Source organism: Calidris pugnax, unplaced genomic scaffold, assembly GCF_001431845.1.
Source record: "Calidris pugnax isolate Ruff unplaced genomic scaffold, ASM143184v1 scaffold111, whole genome shotgun sequence".
Taxonomy (NCBI): Eukaryota; Metazoa; Chordata; class Aves; order Charadriiformes; family Scolopacidae; genus Calidris; species Calidris pugnax.
In genome coordinates this window covers 4,454,359-4,474,050 of record NW_015090872.1, presented here as the reverse complement: position 1 = coordinate 4,474,050, position 19,692 = coordinate 4,454,359, and the positions used below count along the sequence as shown (strand labels likewise).

General features: G+C 49.2%; 1 protein-coding gene across 2 annotated transcripts in view; it reads left to right on the top strand.

The window, feature by feature from the left end:
- Nucleotides 1-19,692, top strand: part of DIS3L2 (DIS3 like 3'-5' exoribonuclease 2) — a 195,037-nt gene that overhangs the window by 142,232 nt on the left and 33,113 nt on the right. For both annotated transcript variants that reach the window (XM_014946064.1, XM_014946065.1), the window contains exon 15: nucleotides 12,598-12,677. In XM_014946064.1, the coding sequence (XP_014801550.1) occupies nucleotides 12,598-12,677 (80 nt within the window). The remainder of the gene's footprint in view (nucleotides 1-12,597; nucleotides 12,678-19,692) is intronic.

Here is a 19,692-nt window from a genome sequence, read left to right as displayed (position 1 = left end):
TCCCCCTTCAAAGAGGCGAGCCGTGCCGGGGAACGGGGGCCAGCAGAGTTGAAAAGTCCAAGCGGAACAGGAGAGCCCGTGGGGTGACCCAGCTGTCAGGCAGGACACCCTGGGGACAGCTTCCCCCCAGATCCCTTCGAGAGGGGAACAAAAGCTGCTCTCAGCCCGCTCGCCCGGCCTGGAGGCTCGTTTTTTGTTTTTGTCCTGCTTTCAATGGACTTGGGCACATCCCTTAACAGGCAGCAGCCGTTTGCATGGGGTTCACGGAGCCTCAAAGGCTTGCAGGGGGTGCTCCTCCACCCTGCACAAAGGAGGGTTAGCACGCCGGTACTTGGGAGATCTCCTTTCAGACGTCCATGGCTAATCATATTAAAGGTGACCTCGTGGGCAGCGCTTTCCATTGTTGCCATATGTTTTGTCCAGTGCTTGAGTGATGTTGCGCATTGGAATGTATTCATGCATCATCTAATTTAATCACCAGGCTTAATCCCCTCTCCTGTTCTACACCCTTAGAATTTACTGGCTCTTTTCTACCTCCCATGCATTGTCTGGGTCTCCTTCGCAAGCTAATACTAATGCCTGGAGATACTTTTATTTATTTATTTACTTACAGAGTGTATTTTAAAAAAAATAATCTCAACAACAAACCCAGCAACCTCTCCAAAGGGTGAGCGAGCGCAGTGGATGCTCTAGAAGGCTGATCCTTCGTCCCTGTGATCTTTTTCTTCCAGCTTTTCCATAGAGAAATTAAGGATTAGGCTCATGGGTTTAAAAAAACAAAACAAAATACTACGAATGGAAAAATGACTGAGAAAGCGGTGTGTCTCCTTTTAATATTGTTGGAATAAATAACTAATTTTAAGAACTTGACTGTCTCTGTAAAATATGGAGTTGGTTTTTGCCTTTAAAACTTACCACTTTGGTATGGACAACTCTCAGTTCCAGGACTGTCCGGACAAAATTAACCCGCCAAAGCCCCAAGCCCATCAAGCTGGTAAAATGGAAAGTCTGATTGATGCAGAACTACTGCAAAAACCAGAGAACTCTGTGAGAGCTGCCATGCTCTGCCGAAGCCAGGCATTTCCAGGGAGTGGTACTTTACAGGCTGTCTTTTAAGGATGATTTCTAAAGATTTTTCTAAGCCCTCCCTGCATCAGCTGACTCCGCCATGTGGAGGGGTGTGTTAAAAATGGAAATTAGAGATTCAGTTGTGTTGTGACTTGCTTTCGGAGTGGATGGGGTCAGTCCCGGCAAGGGAAGGCAGTGATGAGATTTTGGGATGATACACGATGAGGTTGCTGGTATGCTGAACTCCCAGGGGCAGGAAACCTTTTAATTCCCTTACACTTGCTGTGGCAGATTGTTAAATAAATACCTCATGCTTTGGTTCAGTTCTTAGATTCTCCTTCTCCGCATACGGCCTGCTGGTACCCACAACTCTAAACAGTGGACTACATCCCGGATGTCTTTGAAACCTTAAACATAGCTTGTACCAATTTAACTGAATTACAGCTTTGAGTTTCCCTCTGTGTGTGTGTGTGTGCGAGCACACATGAGTTTCTTGCAGTTGAGTTCTCACACGTGAACTTGCTGGTCTTCTGTGGCTGTGTGTTATGGTTGGGGTTTGATAGGAGGAAGGAGGAATGATGTAAAAGATTGCAGATTTGTGACTGGTTTTAAAAATAGGTTTAAAATACTATGCATCTTCATTTTGAAGAAATGCAATACTGGTTGGAAACCACAACTACTGAACATAAACTATGTTGAGCCCCTTACATATGTTAAATAACAGTGTGGAGTAGAGGGTTATAAACAGCCTGTTGTGCATTAATGCTGGAAGAAGCTCCTACCCTCCGCGCTCCAACCCGGGGATCAGCAGCAGCGTCGCAGGCTCCGACATCAAATTGGCACTACAAAAATACTTTACATTTTATAATGCACCTTTTCAGGGTGAACTTTGCCAGAGCCCTTTCCAGAAGGTCTACATGCAGAAATCACTTCCCTGTTGAAGTACTGCCGTGTCGGAGCCGGAGGAAGACGGCTGGTCCTGGGTTAGCTGGAGGGCAGGGTGCCCGTCCTGCTGTCAGTGGGCTCCGGGCTCGCTGGGACGAGTTGCCTGGCCCCTGTCTGCTCCTGCTTCCTTCTTTCCCTGTGACAGAGGAGCCACAAGGTCCCTCAGAAGCCTGCTTCTGCCTGGGAAGGAGAGAGCTGGCACTGCTGTGGCAGGATGCTGGGTGGCATTTTGTGGCCTGCAGCACATGGAGAAGATGCTCTGCAGAAGGCAGTGGGCTGAGTGTGTGTGGCAGGAGATGCCTTCCCATCCCGTGCTGCTAACAGTGTGGGGAGCAGAAGGTTTGGCCAAGGACACAGCACAGCTGCCTGCAGTCCTGGCGGGTTGTAACAAGCTGCAAGAGAGCCCAGGTCATCCCCAGAGAACGAGCGAAGCTCGAGTCAGCAGTGCTAGGGATGGACTTTGTGGCTGCCGGGTATTTCACAGCAGCACCTCAAATGATGGGGGAGGATGGTGTTGCTGTCAAACTGAGATCAGCGTGGTGTGATCAGAGTATTCTGCATCTTCATAGTCCCAGCTCCAGTTTAATGGCTTGCAGATATAACTAAACCTGGAAATCCTGTTGTGATCCCTCTTGTTACCTGGCATAGCTCTTATCGTGTCGGCACAGGGGCTGTTCATATTTTAATGGGTTTATCTCTTGTATAGAGGGTATTACAAGCTTTCGTCTGTCTTCCAGTGCAACTCTACGGAAATCCCTCCAGGCATGAGGCAGTACCTGGGCACTGAATTAATCTGTGCTCCTGGGTTCTCACAGCTCCATTAGTGGCTTAGCAGGGGAAGCAGTTAGCATTAACAAACTTAAGAAAATAGGATTTGCTGCGTTTGATATGCCCTCGGCTCCATGTATCCTCCCAAAAGCAATGACAAAAACTGGGCACGTTACGGGAAGACAAAAAATAGTCACAGGGAAGACACAAAATAGGCTGATTTGTAAAATATGTATCAGCATCCTCAAAGGCTCTTAGGGGGGAAAAAGGTTGTACTATAGTCAGGTGCAATAAGAGACACAAAACCATTTTTCCTCCTGCCACATGCACAAGACACATCTGCATCCAGAGTTCTTACCTTGCCTTTCTTCGTGGCTCGAGCCATGAGAAGACAGCGCAGTGTCCCATCCTCCTTCAGGTAACCACTGCTTTGGGATCTGTCTTTGGCGTGAGGCTGGGGCAGCTCTTGGAAACCATCCGGCGTTTTGTGAAGGTCTGTTTGTCCCCTTGCTTTCCATCAAATGAACATTTAGCATTGCTGGTGTTCTTGTTGTTTTCCATTGAAGAAACTGCCTGTGAGCTGTGCTTCCCTTGCGGTGCTACATCCATCAGTGGCTGGATCTGCCGTCTCTTTGGCAGCTGCTGACTTCTGCTGTTCTCTACTGACCACGGGCTCCTGCAAAACAGCAGGGCCAAGCATGAAGCTAAACTTCATGCTGCTTAAACCTAGGGTCAGTAGGTTTGAGACCTGTTTTCAGACATGACTGTCAGGTGTCTGAAATAACAGCAATTGGGGATAATGATATGTTATCTGCAGTACCCTCTAATAGTGACATACCAAGCAGCGAGTTTAGAGAGGGTTTTCTACTTGGTTGTGTCATTTTTCGTCTAAAGCAAGCATGGAACACACTGATTGCTTTTCTTAAGTCTTCCAGGCTCTCACATACCCTAACAAATGCCTTAGGGGGATCTCTTTTCGATCAGGGTTTGCTTTTCTTCATCAGATCAAGATGGTATATACGTGGACTTCCATAACACCCACTCTGTGAAAAAGCTGGTGGTGTTGGTCCTGCAGACCCTCTCAGGTCCCAGTGTGACCAACCAGCAGGCTGCAGGCACCGTGGCTGCACAGAAAGGCCTGCCTGTTCTGCTGCTGATGCTCGTCAGCTTAGGAGAAATTTTACGTCAGCCGTGCGCTTTAAGTTTCTGTCCTTGTTAATAGTGAGAAATATTTCCTTTTTTTCATGGTTACTTTAGCTCACTGGGTTGGTCTGTTCGCTCCAGGATTTTCAGATGTATTTTCTGCTCTGGCAGCCCCTGTTGTACAGTGAGCTTTCCAACAAGCTGAGGATTAATGAGGCCCGGTGTCTCTCTCAGTCCTGGGTGTTGGTGGTGGGTGCCCACGGGCTTGGGCAGTGCAGTGTCAGCAGCTGCATTCCCCATCTCTCTTCTCATGCTGCAGACCCTGGTCTTGCCTGTTCCCATTCAACACCAGTTACAGGTCCCTGTGCTGCTCCTCTGGCTGTTGGCCTCTGGTCTTTCCTGGAGTGTTTTCACTCTCTGATAAGGTATACGGTGTCTAAGAGCTGCCCTCCAGGCATCAGCTTCTTCATGGACAGGGAGATTTGACTTGCTGGCAACTCAACTTGACTGGCTTTGTGAAGGGTCAATCCAGTTTCTCTATGAGTCTCTGGGGTTGTTTCAAATTCCTGATTGCAATCTACCCTCTTACTAGCCTTGATCATCCTCCTCTCCCAAATTCCTGCTTTCCCAAGTGAATTTCCATATCTACCAGGTGCAGGTAGTGAATTTCCCTGCCATTGGGACTGGGCAGGACCTAACTGTTCCCCCATGCCCCTGTAAGCCTCTAAGTCATCATCAGTCTTCAAAATATAAGAATTTTTTGTGGCCCAAAACCTCCCATCAGTATTAAGGCTGGAAAAGCCCAGCTTGTGAAGGCTCTGTTATTGCACAAGATGAAATCAGTGAAATTGTCTTTCGTCAGAGCACTGGTGGGGCTGGGAGAAGCGCAAGAGCCGGGAATGCTTTAAAGAGAGGCTGAGAGACAGACTGTGAGTAACATAAAACGGCCAAGTAGTGAAATTTGGCATGTATCTTGTTAGTGTCACAGTTTTTTATGTGGCATTTCCTAGGGATGTTTTGCTTTTATTTTAAAATTGATGTATGTGTAGAAAATACTTTTAACTTCGTTGACAGTTCCCTAGTGGTCTAGAGCACGCGGTGCGGTGTCACAAGTCGTTAGCTTCTGAAGAAGGTATTTTTAATCCACCAACGTAAACCCTTTGCAATTGTATAATCTGTGTTTTAGTCCTGTGGTTTCCTAATCATGCATCTAGAGAATGAGGTCATCAAGTTTATAAATTATAAAGTGAACGGAAGTATTCAGCTCCTCTTTCTAAATAAATCTGGATCTGTTACTTTGCGGATTGCGTACTGTATTCGAAACCTCTGATGCAGACAAGTGTGAATGTTTAAAAATAAACTCATTTGCAGTTTATATTTTTGCCAAGTGGTGAAAGTTGTCTCCTGCTCCGTCTTTCCAGAAAGGCTCTTCAGCTTTGACTTGCAGCTGTGAAATGAAAGCCAAGGGTATGATGCCAGCTTGCCATTTTCATGACAGCATCTGCGCGTCTTTGCAAAGGATCCAGCCACGCTTCTTTCTGGTTTTGCTGTGCTGCCCGACCACCTGTAGCAGAGGGTTTGGGGCCACTAGACAGCAACAGAGCCGCCCTCTGTGTGCTAGGAAGTACATGTTGGTGACTTCGCTTCCATGATGGGAAGACCCCAGGAGGACGTGTTTGGAGAGCAAGACCCGCTGCAGCATGTGGGATAATTTAGTAATAGCTTATTGTGGCTTTGGGTCCCCGGCTGGGAACCCCTGGCTTAGGAGGTTAGTTTAAGAAGGCAGAAAAGCTGTCTGCTATCTTCCATCTTGCCATGTCAGGGATTCACTGGCTTTGCATTTATTTTATGCAGTTGTGGGTTGCGGGCAGCAGCAGAGGAGAGGAATAATATTTGAGTTAATGATGGGATTGTAAAATATAAATGGGCAGAGGGGTTCAGGCCAGAGTAATACCCCATGTTCCTTGCTGATTCCTTCCTGTGCCTGCTCTGCATTCCAATTTCAGGTTGAGATGTCTCTGGAGTGGTGGTAGTGGGGCAGGAAGAGCAGCTGCTGGTGACATCGCCTTCTGAGCATCCTTTCCCCAAAGATGAGGCTTATGGGGACAGCTGATTTACCTCTCTGCTTGTCTCTGTCTCCTGGGAATGGGCCGTGCTGAGGATACAAGGCAGCAGGGATGGCTTCAGGAGCCTCCTAGAGGGTTTACACCTTCATCTGGAAAATGTGCATTTAGGGAGAGGGAAAAAGGGTCTCACTGAGCAGGCAATGGGTGAGATGGGACCAGTTTAGGACCGGTTCTAGACTTCCAACCAGTAGCAACAGCAGTCTCATAACCAGGTACTGAGATTGGCCAAACATCTGCTGTCTGCAAAGCCAAAATGGAAGGAGTACCACCAACCCAGTGCAACAGGTAAACAGTTGATGTGGTAGCAAGTTTCCTTGTCTTTCCTCTTTTTCCACTCTAGGACTTTTGGTTTCTTCTTTACTACCCCCATCCTGTCTTTACCACATGTTCTTTAGCCTCTACCCAGGTTCTTTCTCCAGCAATTTCGAAGTGCAGCACAAATAGAAAAGCTCGTGGAAGGAGAAGTGCTTTGGTCTCAAGAGCAGCTTCTTTAAGTGAAAACACAGCTGGGAGGTTTGCAGGCTGTGCTCCTGTAAGGGCTCATCCAGCCGGCACAGCCAGCACCGCTGCAGTCCTTCCAGCACGCAGGAATTGGGAAATCCATTGTGAACAAGATTGAGTTTGATGGCCTGCGTGGAGGCAGATGGATGTATTTTTAAGGGACAAGGTGCCAGAAAACTCTGTGATTACGTTACTGGAGCACGGCTCGTTTTTTGTGGTTTTAAAAGTGAGTGTCAGGACTTCAGGGCTTTTTTTCTTTTTTCGGGTCAAAACCAAAGTTTGAGCGGGGCATAAAAACCTGCTTGATGACTAAGTTTATTCTTAAAAAGCTTTCTAGAGCTTGCTGGAGAGGGGAGCCTTTATTCCGAGAGGGAGCTGGTACCAGTCTTTTTGGACTTCTACACAAATGGGGTTAAATTTGAGTGAGTGCCAAGGGTAGGAAAGAACCCCTGCCTTTCAGGAGAGTGTTTTCAGTATAATATTTAGATCCAGTCCCCTGGTTTTTGTCTTGGAGGCTGTGTTCTGCTTCTCCTCCTTGCCCTGGGTGAACTCTTTCTGCTTGAGTACCCCACCACATTGGTGGAATTGCCTTGAACAGTTATAACCGAGGCTGGCCGAAGCATGCCCTTACGTTGCCCCAGAACTGGGACACATCTGAAGTCTTTGACCTGGTTATTTGGCTGAACTGATAATACCTCTCTGATACAGTGCATGCGTAGAGAAAACTTTTCATCTAATGACGGAGTTTAGCAGCTCAGAGCCAAGGCTGAGACGGGGGGGAACCAAGCCAAACCATTTACTCAAGGGGCATGCAGAATTTGCCCAGTCAAGTCAATATAGGTACTGGCAACGTTTCAGCAGCCAGAAAGCTGCTCCTCATGCTCTCTCCTTGTTGGAGCTACCAGGCTTTATCACATGACTGGGCCCTTAATTGCTACAGGTCTAAAGCTTTCTGTTAGATGAAGACGACTGTTTGGCTGCTCCAAAGTGTGAGCAAGCCTGGAGGTCCACAAGAGCATTAAGCACTGCTTCCCTTTTCTGAAAAGCCTCTTTCTGGCCTTGGTGGAAGAGGCCCCAAGATGTAGGCAGATTCCCCAACACCCCCACCAAGTCCTGTGTGTCTGAGCTGGGCACTGGGTCCTCACAGGGGTCAGGCAGCACTGAACTGATGGTGCACTGGCAAGCAGCTGCCCTGAGCCCTTCTCCTTTTGCTGGTGTCTTGTGTCTGTCCATGTCTGTGTGCTGGTTTGGTGTCTGCTCACCACTGTCAGGGCACTGTGTGTGGGAACCCTTGGGTACAGAGGAAGCATGTCAGTGTCTGATGGATGGAGAAACAAGGAGGAGCAAGAGGCATCCTGCTATCAACCAACTGCTGGATTTAAGGATGTAGGAACAGAGAACAGGAGGATGTTACCAATCTAGAGAGTGGAGCCATTGCATGAGCAAGTGTTATGTGCACGCAGCCCTCCATGCCCAGTGACCACTGTGGACAGGAGATGACTTTCCTTGAGATGACTTTCCTCAATGAGGTGGCATCAGCTTCACCTTGAGCCTGCAGGACGTGCCACCAAACATTACCAAGGATCCACCACGTGCTGTGAGTACATTCTCTTGCTCCATCAGCCACTCACCAGATAATGTGCCCACGCCTGCTTGTTACTTTGGGTACCTCAGAGGCAACGACGTCCTGCCCATCAAACAGCCTGCCCCAGCCCCTTTGAATTTCACCGCCCTGCTCCTCTTCTGTTTGGGTGTATTGCAATTGTGTCTGGTGGCGAGCCAGCCTATCCATCACTGTATCCACACAGATCCCAATTACTCCTTTTGACAGCTCTTATTCACACACCTCCCTGTGCCTCTGACATCTCAATTATTGATGGGGCTCGCCTGGTAGGCAGCGCTCTGTTCTCAGCGTGGCTGCGTTCCAGCTCCCGTTCCCATTGAGTTCAGGCATGCACCATGCCGAGCGGCTCTTTATGTGCAGAGCTATTGAAGTGGAAAGGGATCTTTATGAGCATGTGAGCTCCAGGGCTGCGCTGCCGAAGGGGGCAGTGCAAGCCAGATCACACCGCGCTACGGCGCTGGGAAATTTCCTCTCCCCCTCCTCTCCCAGTGAAGCCCAGCAGCGTCCTGTAAAATGAAATGAGCTCATATGTCTAATGCTGAAGATTCCTTGATCTGATGAGCCTTCCTTGGGATGGGGTCACCCCGCACTTGCGTTTCTGTAAGAAACCTCAGTCCCCCTGTTGCCCCTGCAGGCATAAAATCTGGTATTTTGAAGAGCGGTGCTCTTTCCTTTGTCTTGGTATTGGTCTGTTTGCTGGTTTTACGGCAAGTCTTTGCCTTCTGCCAAGGAGCAGTGACACACAAAAAAAGGAGCTTCAAAGCAGCGCGCGGTGTTGGAGCAATGTTGTCAAATTGGCTAAGAGTTAGAGCTGTGCCAGAGGGAGGATTGCAAAAGCCACTTGTTTTGTAGGGCTTCGTGTGTCTGGGAGGCTCTGGATGTCTCATGACATTGCTGTCACAAAAGTTAGATAGGAGGAATGATAAAGTGGATGATCCCTGGATGTCTCATGACATTGCTGTCACAAAAGTCAGATAGGAGGAATGATAAAGTGGATGATCAGCTCCTGACATCTCTCCTCCCCCTAGCTTTGCCCTACAACCTTCTTTAATACAGACACAAGCAGAGGTTTTGTGATGTGCTTGGTGAAGGAAGGCAGAAGGAAATGGCAGCTGCTGGAGGAGGTGGGACCAGAAAGAAGCAGTGTTGGGTGTGCAGAGAGCTGGGAAAGAACGCTTGAGCTTTGTTCTTGGAGATCTGTGGCAGCAAGCACCTCATAGATTAGCTTTAGCATGGAAGGAAAAGACTGTGGAGCAGACTTCCCAAAGCAGCAAGGTGCTGGGGAGCTTAAATGCCTTTGCAGCTGAACATGGCCATGTGGAAGCGAGCACGTGTCCGAGGATGCTCAGTGGAACATCCTGCCTTACCCTCTCTCTTTCTGCCCTGTGAGGAGTTTTGCCTGAGGGCTCCGCACTCCCTGCAGAGCACCAAATGAGCAAAGGCAGCCAGAGCGAGCTGCCAGTGGCCGCACAGCCAGAGCTTGGCTGCTCTTTCGGGGTCTGTAAGGACCTGGGTGACAATCATAGGTCCCCTCTTCCCCCTCCTGGCTGGCCACGACAGTGCATCAGCAGGGCAGATCTGCAGAAAAGCAGAGTTTTGTGTGTCGCTGACAGTGCAGCTTGCCTTGAGCTATGGTTGCTGGGACAGACCTTTACTTACACGTCTCTCTGTGTGACAGTCTGACCCTGACATCTCTCTGAGTGGGGTCTCCTTGTCGCTGCGGGTGACAGCAGCATCCTCTTTCCTGACAGTGTTGCCCCATATGGTCAAGCTGTGTATAGTCCCCGTGACACAGGCCTTGCTGGCACTGGCGGGTAGCAGAGATGGCTGAGCCTGCCAAGCAGGACATGTTGCATTTGTCTGGAATACCATGAGCAGACAAAAAAGGGTTAAAATAACAGAAAGTTGAAAACTTGTTATCTTTGGGAACTGTGATCTTTCCTTTTTGGGTAGGCGGGTTCCATGGGACCCTGTCCCCCCAGATAGTGGAAAGGTCACCCTCCCATACCTGATTGCCCCACAGCTTTCCCCAGCAGCCTGTCCAAACAATGCTGTTTTCCTTCCCAGCCCTTTTCCTTCCTTTCCTTCCCCTGGACTTGTCTCCTTGCACAGAGCTGGCTCCAGCCCCGGATGGTGCCGGGGGCCCAGAGCCCAGGTGAGCTGTAACCAGAGATGCTCAGTTACTGCAAGCCCAAAGCCCACTTAGCTGAGAGCTGCAAATGAGAGGCTTAGGCACTCCTGAGTTTATCCTGGTCGGAAATATTGTTGAAAGTGGCCAAAGCCACACTTTTGCACTTTCTTTTGTGTTTCTTCTCTAGCAACTCTGCAATGTGGTGCCTGTTCCTCAAAGCACAGGACCAGGTGGAGCTGTGCCCAAGATAACCACTGTCCCTTTTGCCTCTGAGGTGCTTTTTTTCCAAAGCAGGAAAGCTTTGGAAAACCTTGACCAGAAAAATGACTTTGGGCAGTTCCCAGTTCCTCGTTCAGCTCCCAAACCCGGGCAGCCCACTTGGGGCCACTCAGGTTGTAAACAAGTGACCTTTGTCCATGCCACAACGAGGTGATCGCTTGCCTCCCTTGGGGAGGTTGCTTGTTCCTTGGTGACCTCCTGCTCCCGTGGGGTAGCTGCCATGTGCTGTCGTAGGATCTGGAAAGGCTGGAGCTGCAGCCTGGCTTTGTGGATCTCGTTCAGAAGAACCATCCCCAGTTGTCTCCAAAACAGATCTGAGCAATGCTCTAAGCTGTAGTAAGGTCAGAGCTTGCAGAAAGGGGTGGTGGTTGAGAGCATAAGAGGTTGCCGTCTGGACAGCAGTACAAATTGTGATACTTGTACCATGGGCACATCGAAGCACGGGCACACATGTTACATGTTGTCACAGGAGAGTGTTTCAGAATGGCTTACAGAGTTAGGGGCGTAGAAGTCAAGAAAGATCAGCTGGATTTGGCCTCAGCCTGGTACTCGGTTCTTAACTTGGTATCCAAGATCGTGAATTTTTTGATGATTTCATGGTATGCAGTTTTATTTGGGTCAGTGAGAGCACAGCATATGACTCTGCTACCCTTTAGGGAAGGGAAAATTAGTGCACCGTCTAATGATTCAGCACTCAGGGTTTCTTAACAGCCTACGGGAGAAAGATGTTGTAATTCTGTGTTCATTCCGGAATAAGCCGTTAATTTGAGTTAGCAATTTCCTTGGAGCCCAGAGGAGAGGAGTCTGTGATCAAATGGAGTGACTCAACACTGCTTTCTCCTCCTTTCCCGGTTTAAAAAGGTTGGGTTCATCATAACAAATCTCTGACTTTTAGCCCTTGCAATGGTCTTTCCAGAGCATTTCAAGAATCCTGCACAATCCAGGAGTGGTAGTAGTCACTGAGACCCCAAAAAAGGCAAAGTTCTCGGTGCAAAAAGACCACAGCTACCTCCTCTGAAGGATGCTGCCCCTCTTACCCAGCCTGCTGACTCCTGGTTGGGGTCTGCAGCCCTTTTGCAGAACAGAGGGGCTGAACCTTGTGGCTCCAGGAGCTGGTGGGACACTGGTCTGGGGATCAGCAGCCTTCCCCTTGGGAATGAGGGGCTCCTCGAATGTGTAGGGCTATTGCAGGGCTCAGCCTCGTGCTGTTTTCTAGGCAGTTCAGCATATAAAATCACTGGAGACATTTTCAGCCAGGGCTCAGCCTCGTGCTGTTTTCTAGGCACTGGAGACATTTTCAGCAAAAAAAAGTCTCCCCACAGAATCGTTCTGTTGCTTGTTGAAAGAGGATTAATTTTTCCCCCTTAAATAAAATGAGCCGTGTTTGAAATCTGAAAGCCCTTGCCGAACGCCTTCTTGGAGCTGCAAAGCAAGCAGCTTCCAGGTCACATCATAGCCTCCTGCCGGACGCGGATCCAAACTGCAAACCCTTCTAACAGCTCTTTAATAACTCTGCACAGAAGGAAAAATCTGTCACCTTTCCCTCTGTGGTTTCTCCTCTCTTCTAATGCACTGGAGGAACGAGATGGAGCCGGGAAAGTTTTCAGAGAAAGACTCGTGGGAACTACAGCTGCCGATGGAGAAGGCTCATTTCTTTAGTGTCTGAGGGGAACCGCAATCGCTTTGGTGAAGGGTGGTGTGTGTGGGTGGGTTTGGAGGGGTGAACCGTTATGACCCATGCATTTCAGAAGAACCACAAACACTTTATAGTAACAAAGGGTGGAAAAAGCGAGAGGTTTCTGCAACGCATGTGACTTTTCCCTGAGGTTTGGAACCCCGCGGTATGTTCCAGGCCACGGTGTTTGCGTGTCAGTCTCAGTGAGTTAAGCTTTCTCCCACAAGCCTCGCTTGAAGTTGCTGTGATGACTGAGAGCCTAAAATGTTGCTTTTTTTTTTTTTTTTCTTTCTCTCTCTCTCTTTTCATTCTCGCCCACCCCCTCTCCTCTCTGCAGCTGAAGCTCTCGTTTACCTTGGACCAGGAGAGTGGGATGCCTCAAGGCTGTTATATCTACCAGTACCGGGACAGCAACAAGTAAGTCCCATGGAAGATCACACTCAGCAGATAAGGGAAGGTGCACTGAAAGAAAACTGCCCTGCCTTCTGGCAGAGGGATCACAACTGCTTGTACCACTTAAAAGTAGATTAAAGCAGGCTTCAGGCTTGACCTGAAACTGAGAATGGCTCCTGTAAAGGCCAGATCCTTTAAAATGCACGAGACCCTGAAGCCCTCTTTCTTCTGCAGCGTTTAAAAGCTGCTTTTATTTGGCTAAAAGGCCAGTTCTTGGGTATCACAGGCCCTGGCAGAACTCAGCCAGGCTTTGCCCAGGGGTGTTTGCAGCTCAAACAGGGAAATGTTTTGTGCTGGGGTGACCCTGGGAATGTGGGTGGGGGTAAAAGCATCCAAGGCTGAATAGGCCCTGATGAGGGCAGGTCTCACTTCTGCTCAGCTACAGAGAGATGCAGCATCCCATTCTCTCTGCTCACACTCTGTGGGTTCACAGAGTGGCCTTTCATTTGTGGTACTACAGCCCCAGTGCAGCCACACACTCTGTTTTTATAAGGTACCGTATGATACTCAAGCTTTGGATGTGTTTGGAGCACAGAGTCCTCAATTTCTAGGTATTCTGCCTATTTTTACTAGCTGCCATAGTGAATTGGCACCCAAGATGTTTTTATTTCAAATCACATTCTCATTATCAAATTGACGGCAGCAGCACAGTTCAGGATATTTCTGTGTTCGCGCTGGGTTACTCTGCCTGAATACCAGCATGTCATAAATCCATAGCCTGTTGCCTCCACCCATATAGTTCTGCTTCTTGCCAGTTATTGAAGGTTAACCTAAAAAAAGAAGGATATATGAAATTGTAAATGGATGAAACAGCCTGTACTGAGATCTGCTCTGAAACACTGATGAAAACGGTCCTGACAAAGAAAAGGGACATCCCCAAGCAGCACCTGCCCCTTTCTAAGCTGAGAAATCTCAGTGTTTAAACAAGAAGGGAGATAATTTCTGGGAAAATCCTTCCCGCCTGTGGATGGGTGATTAGCACGCAGTACATGTTCCCATCCCAAATATCCCAGTCCCGGAGGCATGGATGAGGAGAGCTGGTCCCTCCAGCACCACCAAGCTAACGGGGAGAGAGACGTGTGGTTCAGCGCAGAAGCGTAAAATCAACAAGGGAAGAGCATTTGTTTTTGAGGTTTTAAAAGGCGGCGGCACACAATGGACAGCGAGGAAAAGAAACCCCCCCAGACCTACTGGGGTTTGTTGGGGATGTTTATAGACCCAGTGTTTCTAATTGTGTGGCGTATATCTCGAAAATCAGCAGCCGTGGTTTTTTCTGCCGCAGACCCTCCTCTCCCCGGGCTCCAGTGGGTGTTTTGTGCCATTGTTTGAGGAAACTCCGGGGATGGGAGTGGAGCTATTTTGTTTAAGCTCTAAGGCCAATTTGGAAACCTTGCTTTGAGCTGCGAGTGGTCCAGCCTGCGACAAAGTAGCTGTGGCATGTTGGCAGCTGTTGATTTAGAGATGTATGGCTGTGACCTGCCTTTCTGGCAAGTGTGGGAGCTGAGCCACCATGGGCTCAGCATCACGGGCTGGAAAAATACAGCGCGGGCAAGATGAGTGAGATTGCAAGTAAACCCAGACTTGGCGCGCGTCGGGCAGAGCCAAACTGCAATTATACCTCCAGCGGGGCCCCGCGCCGGGTATTTTATAGTTTGCTTGATCAACCTGTGGGGAGCAGAGTCCCGTTTCTCAGGGAGAGCCTGGCTAAGGCTGTGCACACGCTGGTGCCCCCAAGCCCTGTGCCTGCAGCCCAGCACCTCTGATGGTCCTTGGCCCGGTGAGCTGAAGCGTGAAGGTCTGCGCTAGGGCTGACGTATTCTTGCAGGTAAAGCGCCCTTGAGCCAAACGTGCACTGAGTTCTGGGTGTACCCTGGGTGATTTTGGAAGGAGCTCACGTGCACGGCAGCTTTATTGGCAGCAGAGCATTGCATTTGAATAGTGTAGGGAAGCGCCGGACACGGCTCCCGCTCAGCCGAGCAGAAGCTGTGCTTCTCAAGCCCTGGGCCTTTCACAGGGTTAATTTATTATCCATACAACAGCGCAGCAGTTATAATTTTTCTTTGGCAATTTCCCAGGGTAAATTGTAGGCCTTGTGTTGTCCCAAGCCTAGTCAGGGTTTGACAGTACTCGTCAGGACCCAAGGGGATCTGCATCCTTCTGAAGATGTATCTAGAAGTTAAAGCAATGTAACGCTTAATGTCTGCACCACGTTTTGGAGCTGTTTACAGCCTAGAGAAGAAATGGTGGCATTTTGCTGCAAGTTCATGCATGAAAATGCACATTTCCAGTCTCCTGGAGCCCACTGTCTTCAGCAGAGCACTGGGGCTGGACCCTGCATCGGGGACAGACTTGTAGGAGGAGCGCAGGTGCGTGAAGCAGCAGCTTTAACAGGAGGAAGCAGAGGTGATCCCAGGTTGGTGGGAACCCATTCTGGCCTAGGGAGCGTGCCCGGTACCCTGGAGATCTGTGAGCTGTGCGTCACAATGCTCAGTGCCACCCTGGTCACAGGACTGTCCCTTCCCCTCCAAGTGGCAAATGCTGTTCCAAGCTGCAGCCAGACGGGGCCACCGGAGAACAGCGGATGGTGGCCTCCCACTCGCAGAACAAAGGACCGCAGCATTGCTGAAAGTGTAATTACCAGAGCAATTAAAATTTCTATTGCTTAGGCTAGAAGTGCAAGTGCCGTGCAGGCTCTTACAAGGGCAATCAATTGGAATTTGTTCCCTTTAAAATGATAAATCCCTGCCAAGGAATTTTTGCCCACTCCTGGCAGCTTCCCGCTCGCCTGCCTGCGGCAGCGGTCACAGGCACGGCACCCGCTCCGCTGTCACACCCCAGGGCTTTGGGGTGACCGGGGTCAGCGGAGCCTGGGGAGCCCTGGGCTTCGAGCAGAAGAGGTGCTGAGCAGCCAGCTGTTCACCCCGCTATAGGATATTGGTATCTGGTGGTGCTTAACAGCCCTGGCAGCGATGCAAGCGCTGTGCTTGGAGCTGGATGGAGGAGAGAGGCTGTCACTGCCCCTGCGGACACTTTCCTCCCCTTGGCTGCCAGTCCTTTCATCCTTCCTGGCCCCAGAGGAAATGACTTGACCTCAGGCAGAAGCAAGCGGTGTGCTTTCTCATTTTTAAGCCATGTTACTTAAATCTTCCTAACGGGGATCAGTCAGGACAATCAACACAGCGCTGGGCTGCTGTGGGACAGCTGTCCTGCGAGGGGAGCGCTGTGCCGGGACGTGGGGACAGCCAGTGATGTGTGCTGGGTGACATTCAGAACAGGACCATATTGTCAGCCTTCCAATGGCCCCGGTGCAGTCACATCCAGGAAGGGACGGCCCTGCCAGCCATCCCACGGCGTGGCTGTGGCACGAGTCGGGTGTTGAGGGTGGGACTGGCTTTCTGCCTCTGCGCCGGCTGGATTCCTCTGGCTCTGTACAGGACCAACTGCAAAACCCAGCCAGGCAATAAAAGACCATCATCAAGGCGATTCACATCCACTGTGGCTCATGAATCCTGTCTTACAACACGCTCTCACCAGTCCCCGGTCTAGGACTATGATGCCAACTGTGCTGAGGAAGCGATGGTTGGACTCAATGATCCCAAGGGTCTCTTCCAACCTGAATGATTCTATGATTCTATGATGGCTGCCCGTTGTGCAGCCTGCTGGCCCGGCACGGCTGGTCCTGCTCTTGTGGGCTGCCAGACAGTGGGAAGGATGAGATCAGTAAAGGTTACAGATGATGGTGAAAGACTTCTTCCACCCCGAGTGCAGGAAGAGCCAAAGCCAACTTGAGATCCCCTTGGAAGAAATTAATGGTGAGAAGTTTAGTGTCTTTTGGGTGTATCCAAGAAAAAGAAGATTCAGTCTCTTTTCTGTGTTCACTGTCACTATCCAGACACTTCTCTAGAGACCTCCTAGGCTCTGCTCACCTACCTGCAGCAAGTCTGACCCTTCAAATGCCTCTTTTCCAAGACTCTCTGATTACTGTCACCTTTCTCAGATGATGTGGTGCTCAGGTCCCTGCCATCCCAGACCCACCAAGGAGCTATAAATCCCTGCCAAGATTCATCCTGGTACGTGGGCCATATTTGCAGGGCATTGTGGCACTTCCTTGACCCCAGCTGGTTCTCTTCTAACGTGGTTTTCCTGTTCCCTTGGCCTCCAGGTATTGGTCTCTTTTTGAGATCCCTTCCTCACATCACAGACACCGCCTTTGCCAATAGACCAGCTTGCAGTTCACCAATGAATTTCATTTTAATTCTTTGCTGCAGCTGGGGTTTGTGTCAGGATTATGAATTTGCATTGGGGGCTCTCGTGTTCTCTACAGAGTAATTTTTAAACCCAGAGGAGCAGCATCTCACATGGAAGCACTTAGAGACCTCTTAGAAAAGCAGCGTTGGAGTATTGATCATTTTTTCTCCCTGGGGACCCAGAGCACTACAGACAGAGCTGCTGTGCAGTGTAGCCACTTGCGGGCAGCACCACACAACTCTTCAGAATGAGAAGTGAAAAATAGCTCCAGTTTAAAGGAAAAGTGGTGCCCCCTTTTATATAGAGATCAATGATGCCTGGTACATTGGATTATCACTTAAAACACCAGGACTTCAAATGCCAGGGTGCATGCACTCCTGATGCTGACAGGCTCGTGATATATGATGCTGTTTGGGTTACCAACTGAGCTCCTCTCTGCGGTCTTTTCATAAGGTGAATGTAGTATCTGCAGTGATCTACCCAGCGTTACATCAGGAGAGCCAGCCTATAATTATGCTTGAATTATTTGAAGGGGTTATTTGTCACAAACACATTAGCTGACTCCATTTATTGCTACCATTCAGGGCTGCGGCAGGTTCGGTGTAAACAGGGCTTGGGTGGAGGTTTGGGGGTGTTTATTTTTCTGACCAGAGCAAACCAGAATTGTTTGGGGTTTATTCTTTGCTGCTAGGAGAGCTGGTGACTGGTAGTGCTAGGAACAAAATATGTAAAGCAGCTGACACAGCATAAGTGATTGGTTTTTAGTTGTACTTCCCAGGTGTACAGCTCATGTGTTGGACTTTAGCATGGACCTGGTTGCTTTGCAATGAGCTGGCAGGTTTATCATAGTATGTTTTGTTCCTTATGAGAAATTGAGGCTTGCAGAGTGGGTTGTTTGTACAAGGAGCTGCTGCACAGCTCACAAGTCCATGGGCACCTGACTTGCCTTATTATGTGGTTGGTTGATGGTTTGCATCCCACCAAAGCAGCACTGCTGGTGCTGGTGGAAAGGAGGTGGTTGTCTCCCCTAATGGCATCTGATTTTCTGATTAGTGATCAGCAAACACATGCTTTTTCCTACTTTGACCTGCATGGCCTTCAGAAGTCTCTGAAGGTGGCATCTCCTCTTGTTTCTCATGCCTGGCAGACTGGGATTTCCTGGAGGAAGTCCATATACATGTGACCCCTTGACATCACAGGCTTGGATGGATGCTGTCTAGTAGCAATTATTCCCCCAAAGCAAACTTAATACTATTTCCAGAAATGGATATGCCAGGCAATGTGAAATTCTCCAAGGTAAGATTTTCACTTTAGGGTGCCCTGTTGGCCAAGGTGGCTTAGCTGGGATGAGGTATGTCCCACTACACTGCAGTTCTGTTTCTGCAAGCATTGCCCAAGTCTTGCAGGTAGCTGAGCTGCCCTGTGACTCCCCTGGTGAGCTGTGGGAGGGTTTATCTGCTTTTGGACACCACAGAAAAGCATCAGAGGCAGTTTGGCATAGTAAGCCCATATTTTAATTAGGAATACCACCATTTTTACTGTAACCAGACCCTGGGTTTAAGACTAACCCAGCCTCCCCTGGCCTTAAAACATTACTGAACTCTGGTGGAAGGGGTACCCTGTGGATGAGAATGGTATTGGAAGCAAAATGCAAGCCAGGGCATGAGATAGCACTGCCCAGAAGAGAAGACTAAGCAGTTTGGGAGTTTTTTCTTACGATACCGTGTCTTGGTTTTTGTTTGACTTCTTGGCACTAGACTTTGCCCAAGTCAGAGTGTGATGTATGCCCTTCACCTGCCAAAAGGTAAGCACTGGCATTGGCCAGGCAAGTCTGGCAAATTATTCTGTCACCGTACACAGAGATAAACACGCCTTCCTGCTTTTGGTTTAGTGTAGGGTAAATTGTCCAGGGGAATAAGTCTGGAGGTTGACCTTTAAAACTTCAAAAGATAGGTAATCCTTCCTGCCTAAGGCATAAATTCAGTTTTCTGTATGCCGCAAACAAAGGCTGCTGGGACATATGCTGCAAGATAGCCTTTGTCACTTGAGACTTTGAGGAGCAGAGAGTTGTTCTTTCCTTGCAGAAGGGACCCTATGGCCATTTCTAGGTGAGGAAGAACGGCTCTTGCAAAAGGCTCTGCCCATGTACTATTTAGCTGCTTTTCTTGACACAGACCTGCCTCCCCCTGCCACCCTGCTGCTTAATAACAGATTTCCAATCCATCAGTGCTGTCAAAATAGTAACTGCCAACTCCTTGGAGTGTCAGTGCTGTCTGGGGGCTGCAAGTGGAAAAGGTGATCAAGGAAACCTGCCTTTCCCCTGAGCGAGCAGATGGGAGTTGAAGATGACCTGACCCCTTCCAAATGAACACTTGAGGCTTTCTTTGGTGTTCTACCTATTATCCCACCTCGACCGGTAGATCTCTCTCTAAATCCTCATGGGGTACCAGAACAGTCAGTGTGGGATCCCACCTTCAAGGGGGGAAGAATGGGCTCTTAAACCCGGGTGAGTGTGCGACCTCCCTGCTCTCCCTGGGTTGACTCAGGGGACTTTGTCATCTTATCTGTTTCAGTGTTCACTTGGAGAGGAGCCATAAAACCTCCTTGTGTCAATGTTAGATGTCTGGGTATTCAGTGGCAGTCAAGTAGGTGAGAAAATCAGCTGCAATTGCAATTGAGTCAGAAATGCTGTCTCCGTGTATCATCCCTGGAGATCTGTTTACATATCCAT